The sequence below is a fragment of the Trachymyrmex cornetzi genome, unplaced genomic scaffold (assembly GCF_001594075.2).
Source record: "Trachymyrmex cornetzi isolate Tcor2-1 unplaced genomic scaffold, Tcor1.1 scaffold11, whole genome shotgun sequence".
NCBI classification, from domain to species: Eukaryota; Metazoa; Arthropoda; class Insecta; order Hymenoptera; family Formicidae; genus Trachymyrmex; species Trachymyrmex cornetzi.
The window spans coordinates 2,077,013-2,096,887 of record NW_017295653.1 but is presented as its reverse complement, the minus strand read 5'-3'; the positions used below and the strand labels follow the sequence as shown (position 1 = coordinate 2,096,887).

The following is a 19,875-nucleotide window of genomic DNA, read 5'->3' as shown; positions in this document are numbered from 1 at the left end:
TTACTTTATTACTAATTAATAATACTTTATTAATAATACTTTGATTAAGGTATTTCCCTTCGAAACAAATCAATTTTGGAGACGTAAAACGGCAGAAATTAAGTTTAACACCTAATATCTAGAGGTTAAGAACCTTATATTAACAACTACGCTAAGAGAAAGAACCTTTTCAAAAACGTTGAATAATGTTAAAGTTCTTTCCTTAATATCGAAACAAAAGCACATTGTTGTGCCAGAAAAGAATGAAGTTTATTCCGAACTTTCGAATTATTTTATTTGAATCCTGATAAATTAACTACTTTAATATCAATCTTATTATTCTTATTATTATATTATTTGCTGCTTATTAGTAATTATAAACTTGTAAGGAGTAACTAGACATAAACTCGGAGAATGATGAGGGACTTTGATAGTGGGGCGTTAAGCGACCACTTAGACGGCTTATCGCTAAATCTGCTACTATGAGAGCAATTATAATATTATTAATAACACATACATATAATAATAATCCGCTTATACGTGATTGTAGATATGCGTGCGTTAAACAAGCAACGAAGCCATAAAGTACGGCATATCTCATCCCCATGCGCGGGGGTAAACCAGTTCGTGTTCGATATTATTTACGACCTAAAAAGCATTTGCTATTTAAGGTAACAGATAACGTAGTAAGTACCGTTATTTCGACTTGGAATGTTAATTTGTATCGCGTTGACAAACAGGATGTCTGCATTTACAGTAATAAGCCGCAAGAAAGGGAGTTTACTGGGTCTTTTTGACACTGAAAATAATTCGGAGAATATCTACTTTATACGTCGACAAATGATGTGTCTATGATTATGTTTATATGGCTCGATTTACGACAAAATTATAACATCAATGTTATGAAACTGGTCAATCATAGCTATTCCTCTGAAGAATGGAATATAACTTCGATGTAAATCGAGCCGTGTAAATGTGATTTATATGTCGTTAATGTATAAATTATTGAGAATTATTAGAAACGAATTAAATATGTTAAAAAAATTTAGCGTTTGTTGTTGGATCAAAAGGATGACAAAAATACCGATCAAATATTTAAATCTAACTGATATAGCAATTAACATATGGTTCTTATCTTTAGCAAAAGTGTTTTCTTAATGTTTCCATTAATTATATATTTCTTATCTTGAAGAAGTAAAGAAGGAGCAAAACGGCAGGAAATTGAGCAGGAATTTGAGTTTACGAAAAGATTTTGTTAAAGTATCCATAAATTTAGCTAAATACGAATCTGAAAGTAATTTTGTGGGATTAAAAAAGGTTTTGACATTCAAGCAACCAGTTTTTGAGCAGCCTACATAATTATTTTGATAATCCAACAAAATTATTCTCAGATCTGTATCTAGTTAAATATTTAGATTTTACTTCAGTAAAACTGTTCTTCCTGTGCAGCTTAAACCGATCAGAAACTCGATCTTTAATCAGGCTACAGATAAAAAAGTATTATATTTAATATCAGGAAATGTGATTTTATATAATTATAGAAAGTATATAAGAGTCTGTGTCGCTGATATTAAATAGTCGAAAAAACGACTTCCCGATACGCTCTGGTACACAGCGTAAGTCAGTTCATTGAATGTTAATGTCCGGATTAGTCGACGGGTCTTGCAAGGAAGTGTACACGATGTGGACGTGTAAGGAAGTGGCTAGTAAAGCGCGCCGATCGAGGTATCGACGTGTAGTAATGTACCCGACCTAGTATTGTGCCACCGTTCGCCAGCAGTATCGAAATAGACCACACGCGCGGTAATATCATGACATGTTGTCGCAATTAAGTTAATAATTACATAAGCAGTCCGCTTGACCTTCCTTTAGCCGGAGGCGTATTGATGAGTTACTTGGAAAGAGGTGAATAACGTCACCGGCCATTCATCTCGCATTTGTATTAGTTTTCGCTCATACATACGAATCATGTTACAATGTCTTTGCGAAAGAAAATATAATTATTTTGATGGTCCAAATAAAATTTATTTCAGATATCTAGCTAAGTTTTTAAATACTTTAGCAGAGCTGTTCTTTCTATATATATCAAATCTGGCCCTATAAAATTATATCTTTTGTACTTTTAATATCAATCGATATAAAAATGATGAAAATTTTGTCATTTTAATATAATTGTTAGTTGGCAAATCTGTTCATTTATTGCAAAAGGGTTAAGATAGGCTTTATTATTTTATTATTTTTTATATTGGTATTCAATATATTGGTGAGAAGTATTTTCGGAAATTATTTACTTTTAAGGCATATGTAACGAATTTTTGAAAAAAAAATTTGATATTCAAGAGATTCTTCTTGTAACAATATTTCGTCTACAAATTTGGACTGTAAAAGTCGAACTTTACGCGTGCAACGACTGCTAATGCGACGATCGTTTATGCGTATCGGCGAGTGATTTACATCGTCACGAGTTTTACACGACGGGCATCATAAAATCCAAAACGCGCGACGCGATATTACGATGCCGTTTAACGAGTCCACGCGCGATCTTATCGCAAGCCGGAGCTGCACGCGAGTTACATACCCGGCGCCGATTATTAAAATCTCACTTTATGTCGGTGATTGCGCAATTATGCAGATTATCGTTCGCATTCGTATTAGACTTTCAGCCCCAGTGGGGCTGCAGGCGGATCATTGCATAATTATGCAGATCGCCTCCCTCGTTAATACCAAAAACGTTCGGACGACACCTCCTGCGGATAATCAGCCTATAGTGTGCTCTTTTTAGTCGCCGACTCGACCGACTCGACCACCGTGACCTCACCGTTCCCGATTTAGCTCTCGATGCGGCACCGCGTACACCTGCGCAATTGATGCAACACGAGGGGTCTCAAGGGACCTTGTCGCACCTGACGCGTCAACTGTGCCGCGCCGGTTCTAAGCACGGCTGTTTATGTTACGCCGTGTACGGAAAGTGTGTTACGTGACGCGGCTGTTTTTCGATGCCGTCGCTGAAGTTGACACAGCACTTCGCTTCTACGTGTCTGTCGTATTGTCGCGTAGAAAATAAAATGCCTCGTCAACTGCGCCTTTTTCTTTATACCACTCTACAATTGTGTTTAAAGACGTTGCGCAAAAATCTCCGCGATCTGCGTGTCGTTAATTGAATTTGAAGAACATATTTCCGAGTCATTTTCCAAGATCGCATATTTTTGAAAATTGAGATTAATAGGTAATATAAATAGTTTCTATCACGGAAAGAATAGTTTTGCTGAAGTTTGCTGAAGAAAAAATTTAGCTAGATATAAAAATGATTTTGTTAGACGATTAAATTAATTATATAGGACGTTCTCAATCTGATTGCTGGAATGTTAAAACTTTTTGCAGCATTGCTCATTATGCTACCTACATAATTATTTGGATGATTCGACAAAATTATTTTCAGATTCGTATTTTTAACTAAATTTTTAGATACTCTTCAGCAAAGCAAAACGACGCTTCTTTCGTATATTATGGAAAAAATTATTATAATTATTCTAAGCTGTTTAAGCTGGTTGCTAGAATATCAACATTTTTTGCAGCATCGCTCATTATCTTGAGTTTCTCGCATAATTATTTTGACGGCCCAACAAAATTATTTTCAGATCTGCATCTAATTAAATTCTTTAAAGTCGTTCTTTCCATGTATCCATATCGAGAAATCTCTACAATGTTCTTACATGTACAGGATATGTCGCTACATAACCTGTACGCATTTACATATGCATATGCGATTCTGCCTAAGCTCGATCGAACGAGTATTCCATGTGGATGCGCAATATTGAACGATCGGAAAAATCAAGTCGTCGCGAAAGTGGGTCCGATCGAGCGAGCTGCGGCTTGAAAGATGACTTTTCGCCGAGCGCGAGCGAGCCGCTCGGTTGCGAGAGCCTTCGAGGCATCATTAATCGCTCGTTCGCGTAATTAATTACTTCTAACCGGCGCAACGATTGGCACGAAACCGTGCTGCGTGCGCCCTGCCGAGGGAAATCTTCGTGTAACCTGCTCGCATCATTTTTTTCATTTCGCCAACGTGTTCGCGGATCTCTCGCGTTTCACTGACCTCTGGGTCTATCCCTTGCGCCTTTTTCGCAGCTGTGGGAAAGTTCTGGATCACAATTCACAATATTGTTATAGTTACACTAAGAAAAATGGTCTGGTTGGATTAAACAGTAATTCTGGTGGAAAATGGACGAATCAGAATTTTCTGGTTATATCTATTAGAATTCTAGTTGAGATAACTAGAATTCTGATTAATATAATTATTCTGGTAAAAATAAGAATTCTAGTAGATTTTACCAGAAATATGGTATCAACCAGAATTCCGGTTATCTCAACTATTCTAATAAATTTAACCAGAAATTTCTGATTCGTCCATTTTCAACCAGAAATTTTTTTCAGTGTAGGATTAGAAAATGAAACAGGAAGTAGATTCGGGAAGTTAAAGGGAGATCGATAAAGAATCGTATGTTCCATCATCAGGCTACTTCAGGCAAACTCATTAATAATTTTTACAATTTTCTTACGCTGTTTTTTTCTCGAATTGTGACTTGCGAAAAAGTCACCTATGTCGTCACTTTCGTTTAATCGCGCTTTTTAATTCCGACGAAATGGCCGCTGCTTCTTTAGCGCCTGTCGTATAATCATAACGGTATAGAGTTAACTTAATGTCCCGCAGATATCGCGAAACATGCGTAAGCGTCGGAAAAAGCAGTCGGAGGCGTGCAGAGCTATCGGCGAGCCTCGTTGAATATGCAAATCGCAATCGCGACCGATCTGGACGACAGGCGAACCTGCTTAAAACGGAGCGAGAAGGCGGAATACAGAAATTGGAAAGTGACGCGGATATTCGCGTGTCACTTTATTGCTCGCCGCGTTTATAGGCACCGAACTGACGCACGAACAAATGTACGAATCGTCGCAGATCCGGCGAATACGATTTCGCGTGAGAGATGAGAAATATATCGCGCCTACGTTCCAACACCTACACCGAGACCTATACACGACGCGTATATACAGGATGTCCCAGCTTTGTCGCTAAATTCTTTAACTAATTTTCAGCTGATTACTATCGCTTGTAATAGAAAACGTAAATAAATAATTGAAGATAAAGAATATTTTGCTTATTAAACTTTGAGAATGAAAGTAGATAAAAAAGTCAGAAAAAAATAAAATAAAATATTTTAATTTTTAAGTTAATGATATCGAGCCTAAATATTCAAAGAATTCTTAAAAAGATTTTCACATAATTACTCATAATTTCTTTAAAGAGATCATTCAAAATCTGTGATTTTTCCAAATGTTTTGCATTTTCTCCATAAAGAGTGTGCAGGCCTTAATAATTTAATTAATACAATTGTATTAGTTTTAATTTTTGAAATTAATAACAGTACTTGTTATTAACGCACTCTCTATATATTTGCGTATTGTCTACGAACTAACGCAGAAAGGAATATCAAACATGCTATTTAAGGATTGCCGTTGATTCTTCGTCGCCGTATCGAAGCCGTGGGCTCTTGACGAGGTTATACCAAAGCAAATCTCGCATCTCTCAGGGCTATCAACGGTACCCTGGTTCCCCAGCAGGATGTTACACGGGTGGTTTCGTATATAGGCACCGTGGAAGAGGCCAGGCTAACGTGGCGTTATGCGATCCTGCGGAAGGTTTCCGTGATGGCACACCGGGCATAGAGCATCGTGGCTAAGAGGCAGCCTAAGCTCGAGATATCAATAAATAACCTATCTGGCAATATTATCTCAGCGGTTTTATGCCCCACGGAGCGGGGAATGCGATCCAGTTCCTACATATAGCTCTAGCTGCTCCTTTCCTTTAACCCAAGCGAAACAACCAGCCTGGCCTCTACCAGAGTGAAGGTGTGAATGATCCGCCTACCATAAAGCAAAGTGCATCTAGCTTCCAAAGCACGCTCTTTTTCTCTCTTTCTCTCCTTCTCACCTTTCATCGGAAAATATTTAAAGGACTTTTTTCCTTTTCACCATTCGTATTGTTATCCTATTACGTTTCGTCTTTTTTTTTTCGCGATATTACGATGCATAACTGATGTTTTGATCCTCAATGATCCGCAAGAATTTAGTATCTTATTATAGTTCTGATTTACTCTTCATCATTACTTTCGTCAATCGTCTTTAATTACAATCGACTCGAGCCTTAAAATACTTTGATCTGATTTTGTAACACATACTAATCATTTGTTATAACTTTTGTTTCGCGATTTTAATATTACGATGTCGAGAAACTGTTTTCAAGAAAAATTATTTTCAAATCTGTATCTATAGCTAAATTTTTCAATATTTTAGCAAAACCATTTTTTTTCGTATGTTCACAATAAAATACAGGACTGAGTGACTATTCTATCTTAGTATACACGGAAAGAACGATTTTACTGAAGTATCTTTTTAGATACTTTAACTAGATACAGATCTAAAATAATTTCGTTGGATCGTTAAAATAATTATATAGAACGTTTAAGCGCGATGATGAACAATGCTGCAAAAAGTTTTAACATTCAAGCAATCACCTTGAAGGCCTTACATATCTTCCGGTTTTCCTTCTGAATACACCATCACTATACTGTTAGCATTATACTTCACGCGTTACTCCTCGTATCTCAATTTTACAATTCACCGGCCCTAATAGCACGAACGCGATCACGCTCGATCAGTTGCGGCGCGTGCAGACACGCTGGCTATCAACGCGTAAAAAGCATCGATGTCGGCCAACTCAATCCGGTATATCGAGTCGTCGTACGGAGCCGCGAACACGCCCGCGTCGGGTGAGCTAATAAATTGTAATGAACCGCCCAGCCGGTCTCTCTCAGATTGCGGGTGTAGTGCACATAGTGTAAGTGCAGAGCAAATGCCATTTTATATATATATATATATAGTGTGAACTTTCGATGGAAACGGAATACGTTTCTCTTGCGTCGCGGGTGGGTAGGTAGGTGGGTGGGTGCGCATTCGTGTGTAGGTCAACTCGTGTCGATGTAACGTGCACGATGCAGGCGGTGTGCGATCCCGGTCGCATGCCAGGGATCTGCCCTATGATAGACTTATCCTTTCTATGTGTGAACATACTACACGTACATTCACCTCTTCGAAATCCATATTGCCCGTCAACGCCGCGCCGATCCCAACAAATCCGTACTGATCGCAGCGTGCGATCGGAATCCTCGCGATAGCATACTAATTGCTCCACATGCTTACGGAAAGTATTCACAATGGGTGTGATTGTTATCCCGCAGCAAGTTGTAAAGTTTCCTTACAAGGGAAGAATGGTTTTGCTAAAGTATCTAAAAATTTAGGTACACTGAAAAAAAAATATAGTCAATTTTAATAAATATTTAGTTCAATACTGCCAACTAAACATTTACTTACAGTAAATAAATATTTGTTCAGTGAAAAAAATTATTGTTAAATCAAATTAATATTTCTTGTATCAAATAAATATATCTTTATATTTAATAAATATTTAGTTGGCAGTATTCAACTAAATATTTATTAAAATTGACTAAATTTTTTTTCAGTGTACAGAATTTAGATTTGAAAATAATTTTGTTTGAACCGTTTAAAATAATTGTGTAAGACGTTCAAACTATTATAGTTGCTAGAATGTTAAAATTAATTTTGCAGCACTGTCATCATATTTATCCTTCAGAAATTTTATACTGGAAGGTAATTTTGAATACTAAAAACATGTATTGAATCATAGTGCTTTTAATATTAAAGATAAGTAAAACCATTATACGTACGTTCACCTCTTCGAAATCCACATTGCCCGTCAACGCCACGCCGATCCCAACAAATCCGTACCGATCGTAGCGTGCGATCGGAATCCTCGCGATAGCATACTAATTGCTCCACATGCTTACGGAAAGTATTCACGATGGGTGTGATTGTTATCCCGCAGCAAGTTATAAAGTTTCCTTACAAGGGAAGAATGGTTTTGTTAAAGTATCTAAAAATTTAGATACAGATTTGAAAATAATTTCGTTTGAACCGTTTAAAATAATTATGTAAAACGCTCAAACTATTATAGTTGCTAGAACATTAAAATTAATTTTGCAGCACTGTCATCATTTATCTTTCAGGAATTTTATACTAGAAGATAGTGATTAATTATTTTGAATATTAAAAACACATATTGAATCACATAGTCTTCAATATTAAAAATAAATAAAATCACTACTTTCTAATATTAAATTTCTGAAGGGTAAATAATGACAATGCTGTGTGGTTCAGTGCTTTTAATATTCAAAGTAAGTAATTTCTAGCATTAATTGACTAGTATTAAATTTTGTAAAGCCATACGCTTAAACGTTCTACATAATTATTTTGATAGTACAACAAAATTATTTTCAAGTTTGCATCTAGCTAAATTTTTAGATATTTAAACAAAACCATTCATTCCATGTACACATTTTATTATTAAGAACAAATATTTGCATGGAGAATCGTTCGACTGTGTTCACAAAAGCGATACTACGAGTTTGAAAAAATTGCGTGACTAAATAACGTGCGCCACAGCACTCCATAATTATCATCGTTGCTACACAATGGACACTGTACGCGTAAGTAATTGTCCCGATTGTTGGCTACCGCGAAACGGCGGTATTAATCGGCGAGTAAGGTAGATAGATAGATAGGCAGATAGATATACAGACAGATTTATTCTATCCTCGGATAAATCCCCTACGGACAATCAGAGATTGTGCGGACATAACTTACAACTCAATACACTATAGACGTACGATTTAAAGTTGAATGCAACGCGATAACACGTAAATTCCTCGAATAAGCGTGACGAAAGTGAGACATTAGAATGATTTGCGATTATCAGTTTATTACAAGAGTGGGAAGCACAATATACATTTAAATAATACCATCAGAAACAGATGAGACACTTACGGGTTAAAACGCGCGTTGTCTAAAAAAGCACTGCCGGAAAGAAGAGGGCAGGTTCCATGTGGCGGTGTCGGCGGTGGTGGCGGCGGCACAAAATGAAGAATACTCTTTTCGTTTTACGGCCATTTATTATTAATTAGCACGGTATAAGGCAAGCCGCGCCACGGGGATCCGCACCTTTCCTGCCGGGTTACGGTGAAGTTAATGGGCCTTTTTTGCGCGTGCCCTCTCCGGCCTAGCCCCTCTTATCCCGTCTCTCTCGCCGACCCAGTCCCGTCTCTCCCTTTCGCTACGTTGTTGGTCCCTTTTACGCCGGCGGTCGTTGCGAAAACACCCTCGCCTCCGTCGCGAAGCGAAGCGAAGTGCAGCCGTTCGCAGCGGTAAAGAGCGCGAGAGAAAACATGCGTCTTTGCACCTGGGCGTGGATTAGTCGGTCGGTCGATCGGTCGATCGGTCGGTCGTCCGCGACATTATTGCCCGTTCTTTCATTCGTTACCGGATGGCGGCCGCGCGCGTGGGTGTTCCGAGATATGATAATGCTCGATCATCTTGCGCACGCAGCCTCCAACCGTGGCCGAGCGCGTCCAGCTTTACACGCTACTCGATTCGAACGCGCGCGCGAACACCTGCGACGAAGATCTCGACGTATAACTGCACGATGGGAAATCGTAACGAAGGACAATACACCAACTGGAATTGATATTTCACTTTCATATGAAATTATATCGTAGTAATTATAAACTGTGTAGATCATATAGGAAAAAAAGAATATACCTGATTGTATTGATTAGAATTCTAGTTGAAAATAGACACATCAGAATTTTCTGGTTGAATGTATTATTTATAATTCTGTTACATCTTAAATTTAATTCCTGCCGTTTATCGTCTCCAAAATTGATTTGTTTCGAAGGGAAGATGAATGAATACCTTAATCAAAGTAATTTCCTCCATTTTCTACTTTATTACTAATTAATAATACTTTATTAATGATACTTTGATTAAGGTATTCCCCTTCGAAACAAATCAATTTTGGAGACGAAAAACTGGAGCAGGAATTAAGTTTAACACCTAATAGATGAGATAATTAGAATTCTGATTGATACGATTTTTGTTTATTTTCAAAAATTGTTCTCAATTTTAGAAAATGTTTTTGAGAAATAAAATAAGGTCAAATAAAGTCGTTCTTTTTAATTAATTTTTTTATCATAGAAATTAGATTGATTAGAAACTTTATAACGAGAGAAAGGAAGATACATGTATTCTTCTTCTGTACAAATACTGTCTCTTTATACTTATATTGTCTTATACTATAACTTTTTAATTGAGATTATAAAGTGAAAATGTATAAGTTAGAGTGAGATAAAAATATATACATAAGGAGAAAGTATGTACACTTTTCTCTCTCTCTCTCATAGAACTTTGAAATAAAAATAGCGAAAATAATTTAAATTTAATTATGATTCATAAAAAACTATTTCAATAGCGTACATCACCGGTTAATTACAATTAATTTTATATGTAGTATATATATATATATACATTACTTTACAGGATACTATAAAGATGACGACATATTTTTGAAGTAGGCAGGCTTGCATCATGCAGCCAACATAAATTTGTCAAAGATCTCGGAACTTTTACATTTGAAAAATGATACTTAGCGCCTTATAATTACACAGTTGCGCAACGAGAAGTCTCGGTCCTGCCGTGAGAAAATGAGTCTCCGGCGAGAACGGGCGGACACTCCGTTGGTGCATGCTGCGGTCCGTTTGCTCTTAGTCGTATAACTCGTTCGGCGAGAGGAAAGAGGGATAAGGTGAACGAGGAGGACGTGGGGGAGGGAGGGAGGGAGGGAGGGTACGGTTTCGATGGCCGGCGAACGAGCGAAAATGTGTTGGCTGCGTTCGCTGTCGAACGCGGCGGGAGAGGCAAATGGGTTTCGTCGTGTCCCAGGGCGACGTGGCCGCGATTAATGACGAAGTGCGAAAGCACCAGTCAGACTGGGTATTAACGGAGGCGAAATGACAGAAAACGGAACGCGGAGAGATTGGGCGAGGGGGATAATGGCGCGGCGCGGCGGAGAATGAGAGAATCGTGAGGAGTGAAGAAGAAAGAGACAGAAGAGACTGTAACGCAGCGAGCGAATATAGATTCAATAAATAGATCGTCCGACGAGATAAATGTCCTAATAACTAGCTTAGGCTCGCACACCCCGTTTGCAACGGGACGATCATTAGCCTACGACCGGAGTGTATAAATTCGAGACGCCGCGCGGCCGTCTCGGTTCAATTCACTCTACTCGTGCTCGCCGCTCGCACGACGCACAAACACCTGTCACGAACACCGATCGGTGCACACACGCGTCGTGTAACGCGTTGTGTAACGACACGCCGACCCACCGTGAGACCGTCGTGGACGCGTTTCACGCTCGCCTTCTCTGGCTATTGTAGCTTCTTTCTCGCGCCGGCAGCTCTCGATCAAACCGCCGACGACACGCTGTGGTCCATTAATCTCTCATCGATGGCACTGACACTGATCGTACCTACGAGCTATTCAACGCCTCTCGTAACACGTGTATCAATCTTCAACGAGTTATCGTATTGTCCGGTCCAATTCTTTCGAGTAAATCCACCGATTCGTTCGGGGCGTGAAGAATTTCAAGTGCTTTCAAAGTACATGTTCGCAATTTCGTTTCTACGTTATTCGATCTTCTCGTAGCACGTGTATCAATCTTGTGCGAGTTATTGTATTGTCCGGCCCAATTCTTTCGATTAAATCCGTTGATTCGTTCAAGGCGTGAAGAAATCGAGAGAATATCAAGCGCTTCAAGTGCTTTCTAAATATATATTTCGCAATTTCATTGTGAAAATTTGTACGTTATTTAACCTTCCGCTGGCAACGTTGGACTTTAAAAACAGTAGATTCTTGTGAATTCTGATAGATAAATTTAAATCTGTAAAAAAGTAAGTAAAGTGCGATCTAACTTCTATTATGCTAAAAACTCGTTGTTAAAGCTTTCACAAATATGTAAAATTTTTTCTTATTTTAATACGGTTTGGAACAATATAAAAATTTCAACAGAAATTCAAAGCCCAGATTACGAACAAAAGGATAAAGTTAAGTTTGAAACGTTCTGTGAGTATCCGTGGATATATTGTCACTTTTAATGTGAATAAAATTATGTTACTAGTCATCCAATGTATGCTCGTTAAAATTTTTGATCTTCGTTTGATTTCTTCATTTCTTTGCAAGCGGACATTTAATTATTTTTAATCCTACAATATTTTCTTAAGAAAATTAATTGCCCCGTCGTCACAAACTGAAAGTAACATTACATCAATGTTATAATTTCGCACTCGACAATTTAAATACAACATAACATACAGAGTATTACATAACAATTATATTGTTGAGTACGAAATTAAATTAATATTATTATATATATTTTAGTGTCGACTGGGTGGTATTACAAATGAGATGTGTACTTAAAATGTCAACAGTGACATCATTGACGCAAATTTGATTAGTGAAATCGCCATAGCGGTCGATCCTTCCGTGGCTTGCGGCAACGATAATAGGTCCATTCGTTCAAGAATCGCGAGCGGATATTTCGAGAGCCATCACGAGCCATCAACGAGTAACTCTCTCACGACTCATACGGTGGAAACGGTCTCGAGTGTGACGAGCTAATACCGGGACGTGCGAGCGATAACTCTGTCTACTTTTCTACGCGAACAGCGGTAGAACGGCGATGTGATACCCTAAGCGTTCGTTATTTACGACGTGTTCGTCTAATTAGATAATAACGCCGATATTTTATATCCGTGCGTTTACCTGAAGCACGAATTGCTCGCAGCACGGCCGGCTGCAACTGCGACCTTCGCCGCCACGCCGCAAATCGTTACGACCGTAATACGCGGCTCGCGGTAAATCGATGCGGATGAGTGCAGCGGCGAGAACGCGTGTTAATAACACGTGCTCGCGCGTAATCAAGTTAGAGGATCGCGGGAAATTAGAGCCGCGCGCGGAGTATACTCGCGGTGCGCCGCGGCCGTCTCGAAGCGACGAAGTCGTTCAGACCGAGTCATGCTGTCACTTTAAATGCACGTGGATACGCAGTAATCGGAATACTAAATAATCAATTAATCAAAAGAGAAGCAAAAAAAAGATGCGCGAGCGCCTTGACATCCTGAATATCGCTTTAGTGTTTTATATGACGTCGCACGCGTCGTATATTCCATGCGAAATTGAATACCTGGCGGGCGAGCGATTCTTGACGAGTTGCGCAATCGAGGAATAACGATCGTTCGGAGATTTACTGCAAGGAAAAATCACCTCAGGCCACGGCGGAACGGAGAATTATCTATCATTCGGGTTAAATGTTACGTCCGGTGAAGTCTCGCGGCCGCGGCTTCGACTTATTTCCCAAGAGAGGAGGCAGTGGGCTTTTATGTCGATGATCGCTCGCGGACGCCGTATCATTACTCTTCATACGGGACCCCGGCGACGTCCGACAGCGAAAGCTCCGTTATGGAGTAACGTCTATCCCGCTTAACTCGCGAGATCGACGAGCCTATCGTACCTCGTGCAGATTCGAGTCTAACAATAACATCCGTAACTGTCTATTGTCATATATAGTGGCAAATGAACGCAGTAAGATAGCACTAATGCAGTAATTTTAAGATGACAGAGTTATGTACTAATATCATTAACTTCCCGAGTAACATTTGCAATAAATAAGCATTAATAATTTATCAAGTTTTCACTAGTTAAAATATTTGCTCTTTTCAAAAATATATTGACAATTTATAGAGGTAATCCTATTTGAGATTTCCTTCTTTTAAATTACTCGTTTGATTTTTATGGAATCCTACGAGATAATTTAATAATGCTTTATTCGAATCTAAGATCAAGAATAAAACAATTCAAAATTCAAAACTTTTTTGAAATGGGAATCTTAGAATTTTGATGACAGAATCGAATTCAGCGACTTTTAACAAGATTTTTTTTTTAAGATAATAAATAGATTTTTATTTCTAATTTAACATTTCACAATACCTTAAACGTATATTTACAGAGCTTTTATAATTTTTCAGTCCATTAATTCATAATTTTTTAAAATCCAATAATTGATGATTTTTTCATAATTTTTATCTTCTAGCAAATAATTAATTAAGAAAAGGGGGATTATATACTGTTTGTCACGTATGGAGATTATTCATGCTGACGTGAGGTTAATAATAACAAATGATGAATTTAATATGAACGTACGAGCCAAGTTGATTCAGCATGCGTGCCAGAGAGTCTATGTTGTTTCGCAGTCTCGGAGTCACAGGAATCTCGCGTTGCCTTGTCGTGGCATTGCGTGTGCGTTTGCATGACAGATACTCCGAAATACGCTTCCGCGCGGGCGTGGGCGACGGTGCGGTGTAATCCTACCGCGTAGTTGCCCGTTAAAGTCACGTTTTTCAGGTGGATGATAAGGCCGGCTAGGTGTACAGTTAGACGTGACGCAATTGCAACGGCAAGTCGGCAACTCGGGTTGGAGCCCAATTACCAGCTCCTTCCGGTTCGTAGCGCGTACCGTCGTGTTTGTGGTGTCATCGTGGATTACGGACGCGCCATGGTGGATTACAGACGCGCGAGAAAAATCGGGAAATTATTCGACGGTCTCTCGTGCGGGACGAGATCTCTCCTCCCTGCCTCCGCGTCGTCAGCCTAATCCGCGACAATCGCATAAATACGGCACAAGCGGAACAGGAATCTCGTAACGCCCTGTGACTCTCCGTATACTTCGCGCACGGTGGTCATCCTGATTAATGTCGCATGAGCCTTATCTCTTTTCGAAGTAACGGGGATGATACGACCGTTCACGATCGCGCGATCGCCTAGATATATCATCGTATACTTTCTATTTGCGCGTATAATGTTAAGACTTGGAAAAACACCGAACATATAGTGCTCGAAGAACGAACGGGTTGAGTTTATGAGCTATGTACTTGGATTTTACCTTTCTTTAGATATTGATTTATATCGTGATAGATGAATATACATAACTCAATCGAGAAATAGTAACGTTTAACAAGAAAATGAATAGATACATTGCTTTTCAATTTACGATCCTACTACCAAACAAAATTTGAATTGCGATTTTTAACAATTAAATTAAAAAAAATAAATTATATTAAATTTATCATTATAAAACTATATTTTTAGAAGTATTTTTCTATACAAATACCGGAAAATACTATAGAAAATAATTAGCCGCCTTCTCTATTTCATGCATACATAATTCCGTTTTTTTCTCGTTAATGATCAACCGTTACAACTCGCATCCTCGCATGAAAACTTCCGGTATACCGGTTTTTTTTTTTTTTTCAATCGATACGCTACGATGTATCCGCGCGATTCCATTGACCTTTCTTAACGCCCGATTCATTGGCCGAGAGAGCTGAGATGCCAAAATCAATCAATCACCGGCCATCATCGTCGACATAACCCCGAGCTCGGTTGAGGCTTTAACCGTGAGTTAGTTAACCTCGCGCGTACCGAGGCGGTTCCGGTCGTGTAGATGAGAAAAAAAAAATTCCTACCTGATTGATGTCGCTGCCCAAATCCCGTGCACTCTTGGCGCCCCTCAGCTGATATCCACGATACTCTCTATACCTCATAGTCACTTCGTCGTCAGTCAAGGCCCCGCTGCTGCCGCTCCTCGCGCTCTTCTTACTCTTCTCCTCTTTCGCTTTCTTCTCTTTCTTGCTGAACAGCTGCTTGACTTTGCTCATGGTGCCGCTCTTCTTCGCCGCCTTCTTCTCGTACTTCTTGTCGGCGGCGCCAGAAGGTGGTTTCGCAGTGACCAACGGCGGCTTTGACGACGAATCACTCGCGTATTTGTCGTACTTGCGTTGCTCGGACGTCGGTGTCAGGTTCATATTACGATCAGTGTGCCGTCGCTCGTGCTTGATAAACTGTCTGCTGACGAAACCCTCATCCTCGGACTCGAGCTGCTCCCGCCTATCCGCTTCCTGCGAGTCTCTTCTATAATCGTTTTCAATCCCGGAATCGGCTAGCCGATCCTTTCGATCTGGATCGCTCAATCTAGTTTCGCGATGACGGCGTTCGGTGTGTCCTCGTACCTCCTGTCTCGCGTGCCTCGACTTGCCCTCGTGATAAGTCCTAGGTGGTCTGGTCGGGATCGTTTCGGTGAACGTCTCCAAACGACTGACTGAAGACACCTTTCCTCGTGGACCGTCGGAATCGTCAAAGTAGTCCAGCCGATTGCGCGATCGCCTCAACGGTTTCTTCGGATCATCATCCAGCTTGCGGTGCTCCTTCCTCGTAGTGCGCGCCTCGTCGTAGCGAGTTTCGCAACGTATCGAATCCCTAGCGGTAGTGTCTGAATCATATCGGCTAGAATTGTAACCGCCGCGATCGGTGCGTATTCGTGGCGGCGAGCTGTCGTAATCATCGTGAATCGGATGTTTGTTACCGCTCGTGTACCTCTGCGTGGTACGTGTCTCCTTATAGTACTTTGACTCCAGCTGACTGTTGGTCATCTGCGAGATATCAGTGTCGTAGTCATCATTTGGGCCTTCACGCAGGCTGTCTAGATGACGCTTCGCAAACGGTGATCTCTCTCTGCGCCCATTTATCGTTGGGCTATCCAGCAATGCGGTCGGGCGTCTCATGTCTCGCGCGTTAACGTAACCCGCTCGGCTACTTAGATTCTCGTGCGATCTCGTGGTGTACTCGCTTCTGAGGGCTCGCACCCTGGCGTTCTCTCCGACCTCATCCAACCGTTGCGTCGACTTGCTCATGCCGCGGATTGATTCGAAGGGTTTCTTTGTTTTCGGCAGATACGCGTCTCGGTTGATTGGCCGGCTGTCGCGATCCAAGAAATCGTCGCTCTTTGAGAATTTGCGCTCGTTCAATTTTTTGGCGATGATCGGTGACGACAGCTCGTCGTTCTCCCGTGACTCGCTGCGAAAGTGATTCGTCGTCGTAGAGGTTCCCTCGGGCAAATAATGCGAAGATTTGTACGGGCTACCGTTTCTAACGGTCTGAAATCTCTCCTCGGGGCTGCTTCGACTTCGATCGCTGAGGAACGGTTTGAAATTGTCGGTATAACCCTCATGCGTTCGCGTCTCCACGATGTACTTGTCGCCGTATTTGTCCGTCCTGGTTTCCACGGTATAACCATCTCTTGGTTTTGTATCGAGGTAGCCATTCGTCGGGATTTTGTTGGTAATCTTTTTCTCGTAGCCGTACACTTTGCCGTTGTCCTCGTGTATTTCTTTCTCGAAGATGTACTTCTCGCCGTTGCTATTAGTACGTTTCTCTGTGATGTAGGTGTCCATATATCGCTTCGGCGACGCGATCCGATTCGGCGTGACCGGCGACGGTACTATCGGCTTGTCGATTATCTCGTGCTCGCTTGATTTTTTCACTGGTACATTCGCGCTGTTCTTGGCGGCAAACATCTCGTCGGCCAGCAGTCTCGACTTGATCCTGGACTCCAGTAGATCTCGTCGAGCGCTCAATTCGGACGTTTTCGGCGAGATTCCACTCTCATTCTGTCTCGAGGACAATTCGCCGCTATCTCTTCGTCTGGCGTCCATGCCGTCGGCCCTACCACGACCAGAAGTGTCCACGAACACGGTCGAGCTGTATTTTTCAGGTTTGTCGTAGAGACGCCTGTCGATCTCATCGAACCCGTGACGTCTCGTGACCTCGGTGGTCCTAGAGATGAAATCCTTTGAACCACCCAAGTGTTTACCGAAGGGGCTGCTACTCTTACGATCTTCCTCATATCTCGACTTAAAGGTGTTGATCTCATTGTTGCGACGCAGATCACTGCTGTACGAGTAATCGGTCCTGCGGTACTCTTTCTCCGCAGGACTGTTTTCGCGGGAGGAGTCCTTCCTCTCAAGACCGAGACCCTCGTCGCTGTCAGAGTGGCTTCGCTGAGCCTTCTTTTTGTCCGGCTGTACTTGCGCGTAAATGACGTTGGTCTGCGCCGGCGGCGGACTACAGGAGTCGTTTGGTCTGGTATAGGAGAACGGTCGATTGTTATTGTGACCAAATCCCGGCGACGGCGATACCATCGTTCTCGTCAACTGCGGCGGTGGTGAACGATCATTGGACAGTCGATGGATCATCTTGTGAATAGTGGACTCTCCGTTGCGTTTTTGAAGATCGTACCGACTACTATGTAGCATACTATACGTGCCCGCTTCGTCGACCTCGTCTCCCTCGCGTTTCGATTCTTTCAAGGGCGAGGGAGTACGGCTGGTTTCCGTGGGCTTTTGATCGGTCTCTCTCTTCACTTCGTTGTCTCTACCCTCGACGAATATGTGATGTTCGATCACTCTAGCCTCTCGACTGGGTGATCTATCAGCAGACTCGTCGGTGCGCACTTCGATGGTCGTTCCCTCGGTCGTTTCTCTCGCCTCGACGTCTTGCGATATCACCTCGTCGACATCGATAGCTGGGTTTGCTCGCTCCTCTTGTTTTTTGGGCTTCTTCGGCTCCGGTCGATTGTTGTTTTCGCGATCTGCACTTGCAGTGCCAAAGTGGAACGGCTGCTGATTGACGTGCGGCGACGACTCGATTATCGGCGATAGCTGCTTCTTCGCTCGTTGACTGATGGTACTCAGATGCGAGCTCTCACTCTCACTGCCGCTCCGTTTACGTTGCGCACCGTTGCGCGTCCAGGAGCCTGCGTCGCTCACGCTTCGGCCGACCGGCTTTCGGCGCCTCTCCAAACTCGGTGAGAAGAATCGTGCCAGCGAACCCTTCAGCTTCTTTGCGCTGGCATCGCTGGCGCTCCTCTCCAGTGGTTTCTTCTTGGCTCGTGGTGTGTCGAGGTCCGCATTCGCGGTCGTAGTGCTGATCTCCTCGCTACCGCGGCGAGATCTCACATCGATTGGTAGATCGGGACGTTTCTTGTTACGACGCGCTGGCAAGGTGCTGAAGCGACCGGGCAGGCGTCGATTGTCGTGTGCCACGCAGTGAAGACTGCCGGCTTGCTGCAGGACTAGGGCAGCTTCCTGTGCGAGATCCTCCTTACTTTTCGCGGCGATATTCTCCTTATGGACCGGGGTGGCGATCAATCTACCTTCTCCATCGCTCACGAGAGCCGCGGTTACGCGCGGTGCACCACGTCCTGCAATTACGAGCACGCCGGTATTTAGTGGCGCCTGATTTCATCATGCGCGATAATTATTTGAACGGTGTTGTATAAAAATATTAATTCCAATAAAATGCATTGTATTTTACTGGGTAAACAATGAGAAAATTTATGCATTTTGAATTTAATTTATAAATATATTATTTATAATGAGTTTTATATACATAATATTTTTATACAACACCGTTCATTTATGAAGAAACAATATAAATCACGAAGAAAAGAAATGCTTGAGAAGCAAAGGATTTATTTAAAATAAGTTATTAAATTGAAATGTTTCCAGTAGATATTATATTAATCCCTTTATGTATTATGTAAATAAAAATAAATCAATTTATACCAAAAAAATTAAATTCGATAATAATTATTATATTTCGTCAAAATAATAATATTTCTAACTTTTTCTGAATAAAAGATAAACTGGTATTTGTTTAAGATTTGGTATCTCTTAGATTTTATATAAAATATACTGACGGTAATCATTAATAATGGCATGAATAGATGGAACCAAAGTGGGTTGCTTCATGATTTGATAAAGTCATGGTAATAAATTTGATAATAGTGAATTTTTAAATATTTTTACCAGTCACCGGTTCTATTTATATGAAAATAATCAGGTACAGGAATTGCTGAATTTTAATCATGAGGCATTCCGAAACGTCATCATTAGGCCTCAGGTTGACGTCTGATAAATTCGATCGGTTAATGAATTTATGTCGCGACCTTGCGTGTAAATTAGCGATTTATGTTAA

The 19,875-nt window shown here is 41.1% G+C and overlaps 1 protein-coding gene across 2 annotated transcripts in view; it reads right to left on the bottom strand.

Annotated features, from left to right (window-relative positions):
* The window catches only part of blo (bloated), a 128,242-nt gene that overhangs the window by 85,451 nt on the left and 22,916 nt on the right, over nt 1-19,875 (bottom strand). For both annotated transcript variants that reach the window (XM_018509841.1, XM_018509849.1), the window contains exon 3: nt 15,528-19,099. In XM_018509841.1, the coding sequence (XP_018365343.1) occupies nt 15,528-19,099 (3,572 nt within the window). The remainder of the gene's footprint in view (nt 1-15,527; nt 19,100-19,875) is intronic.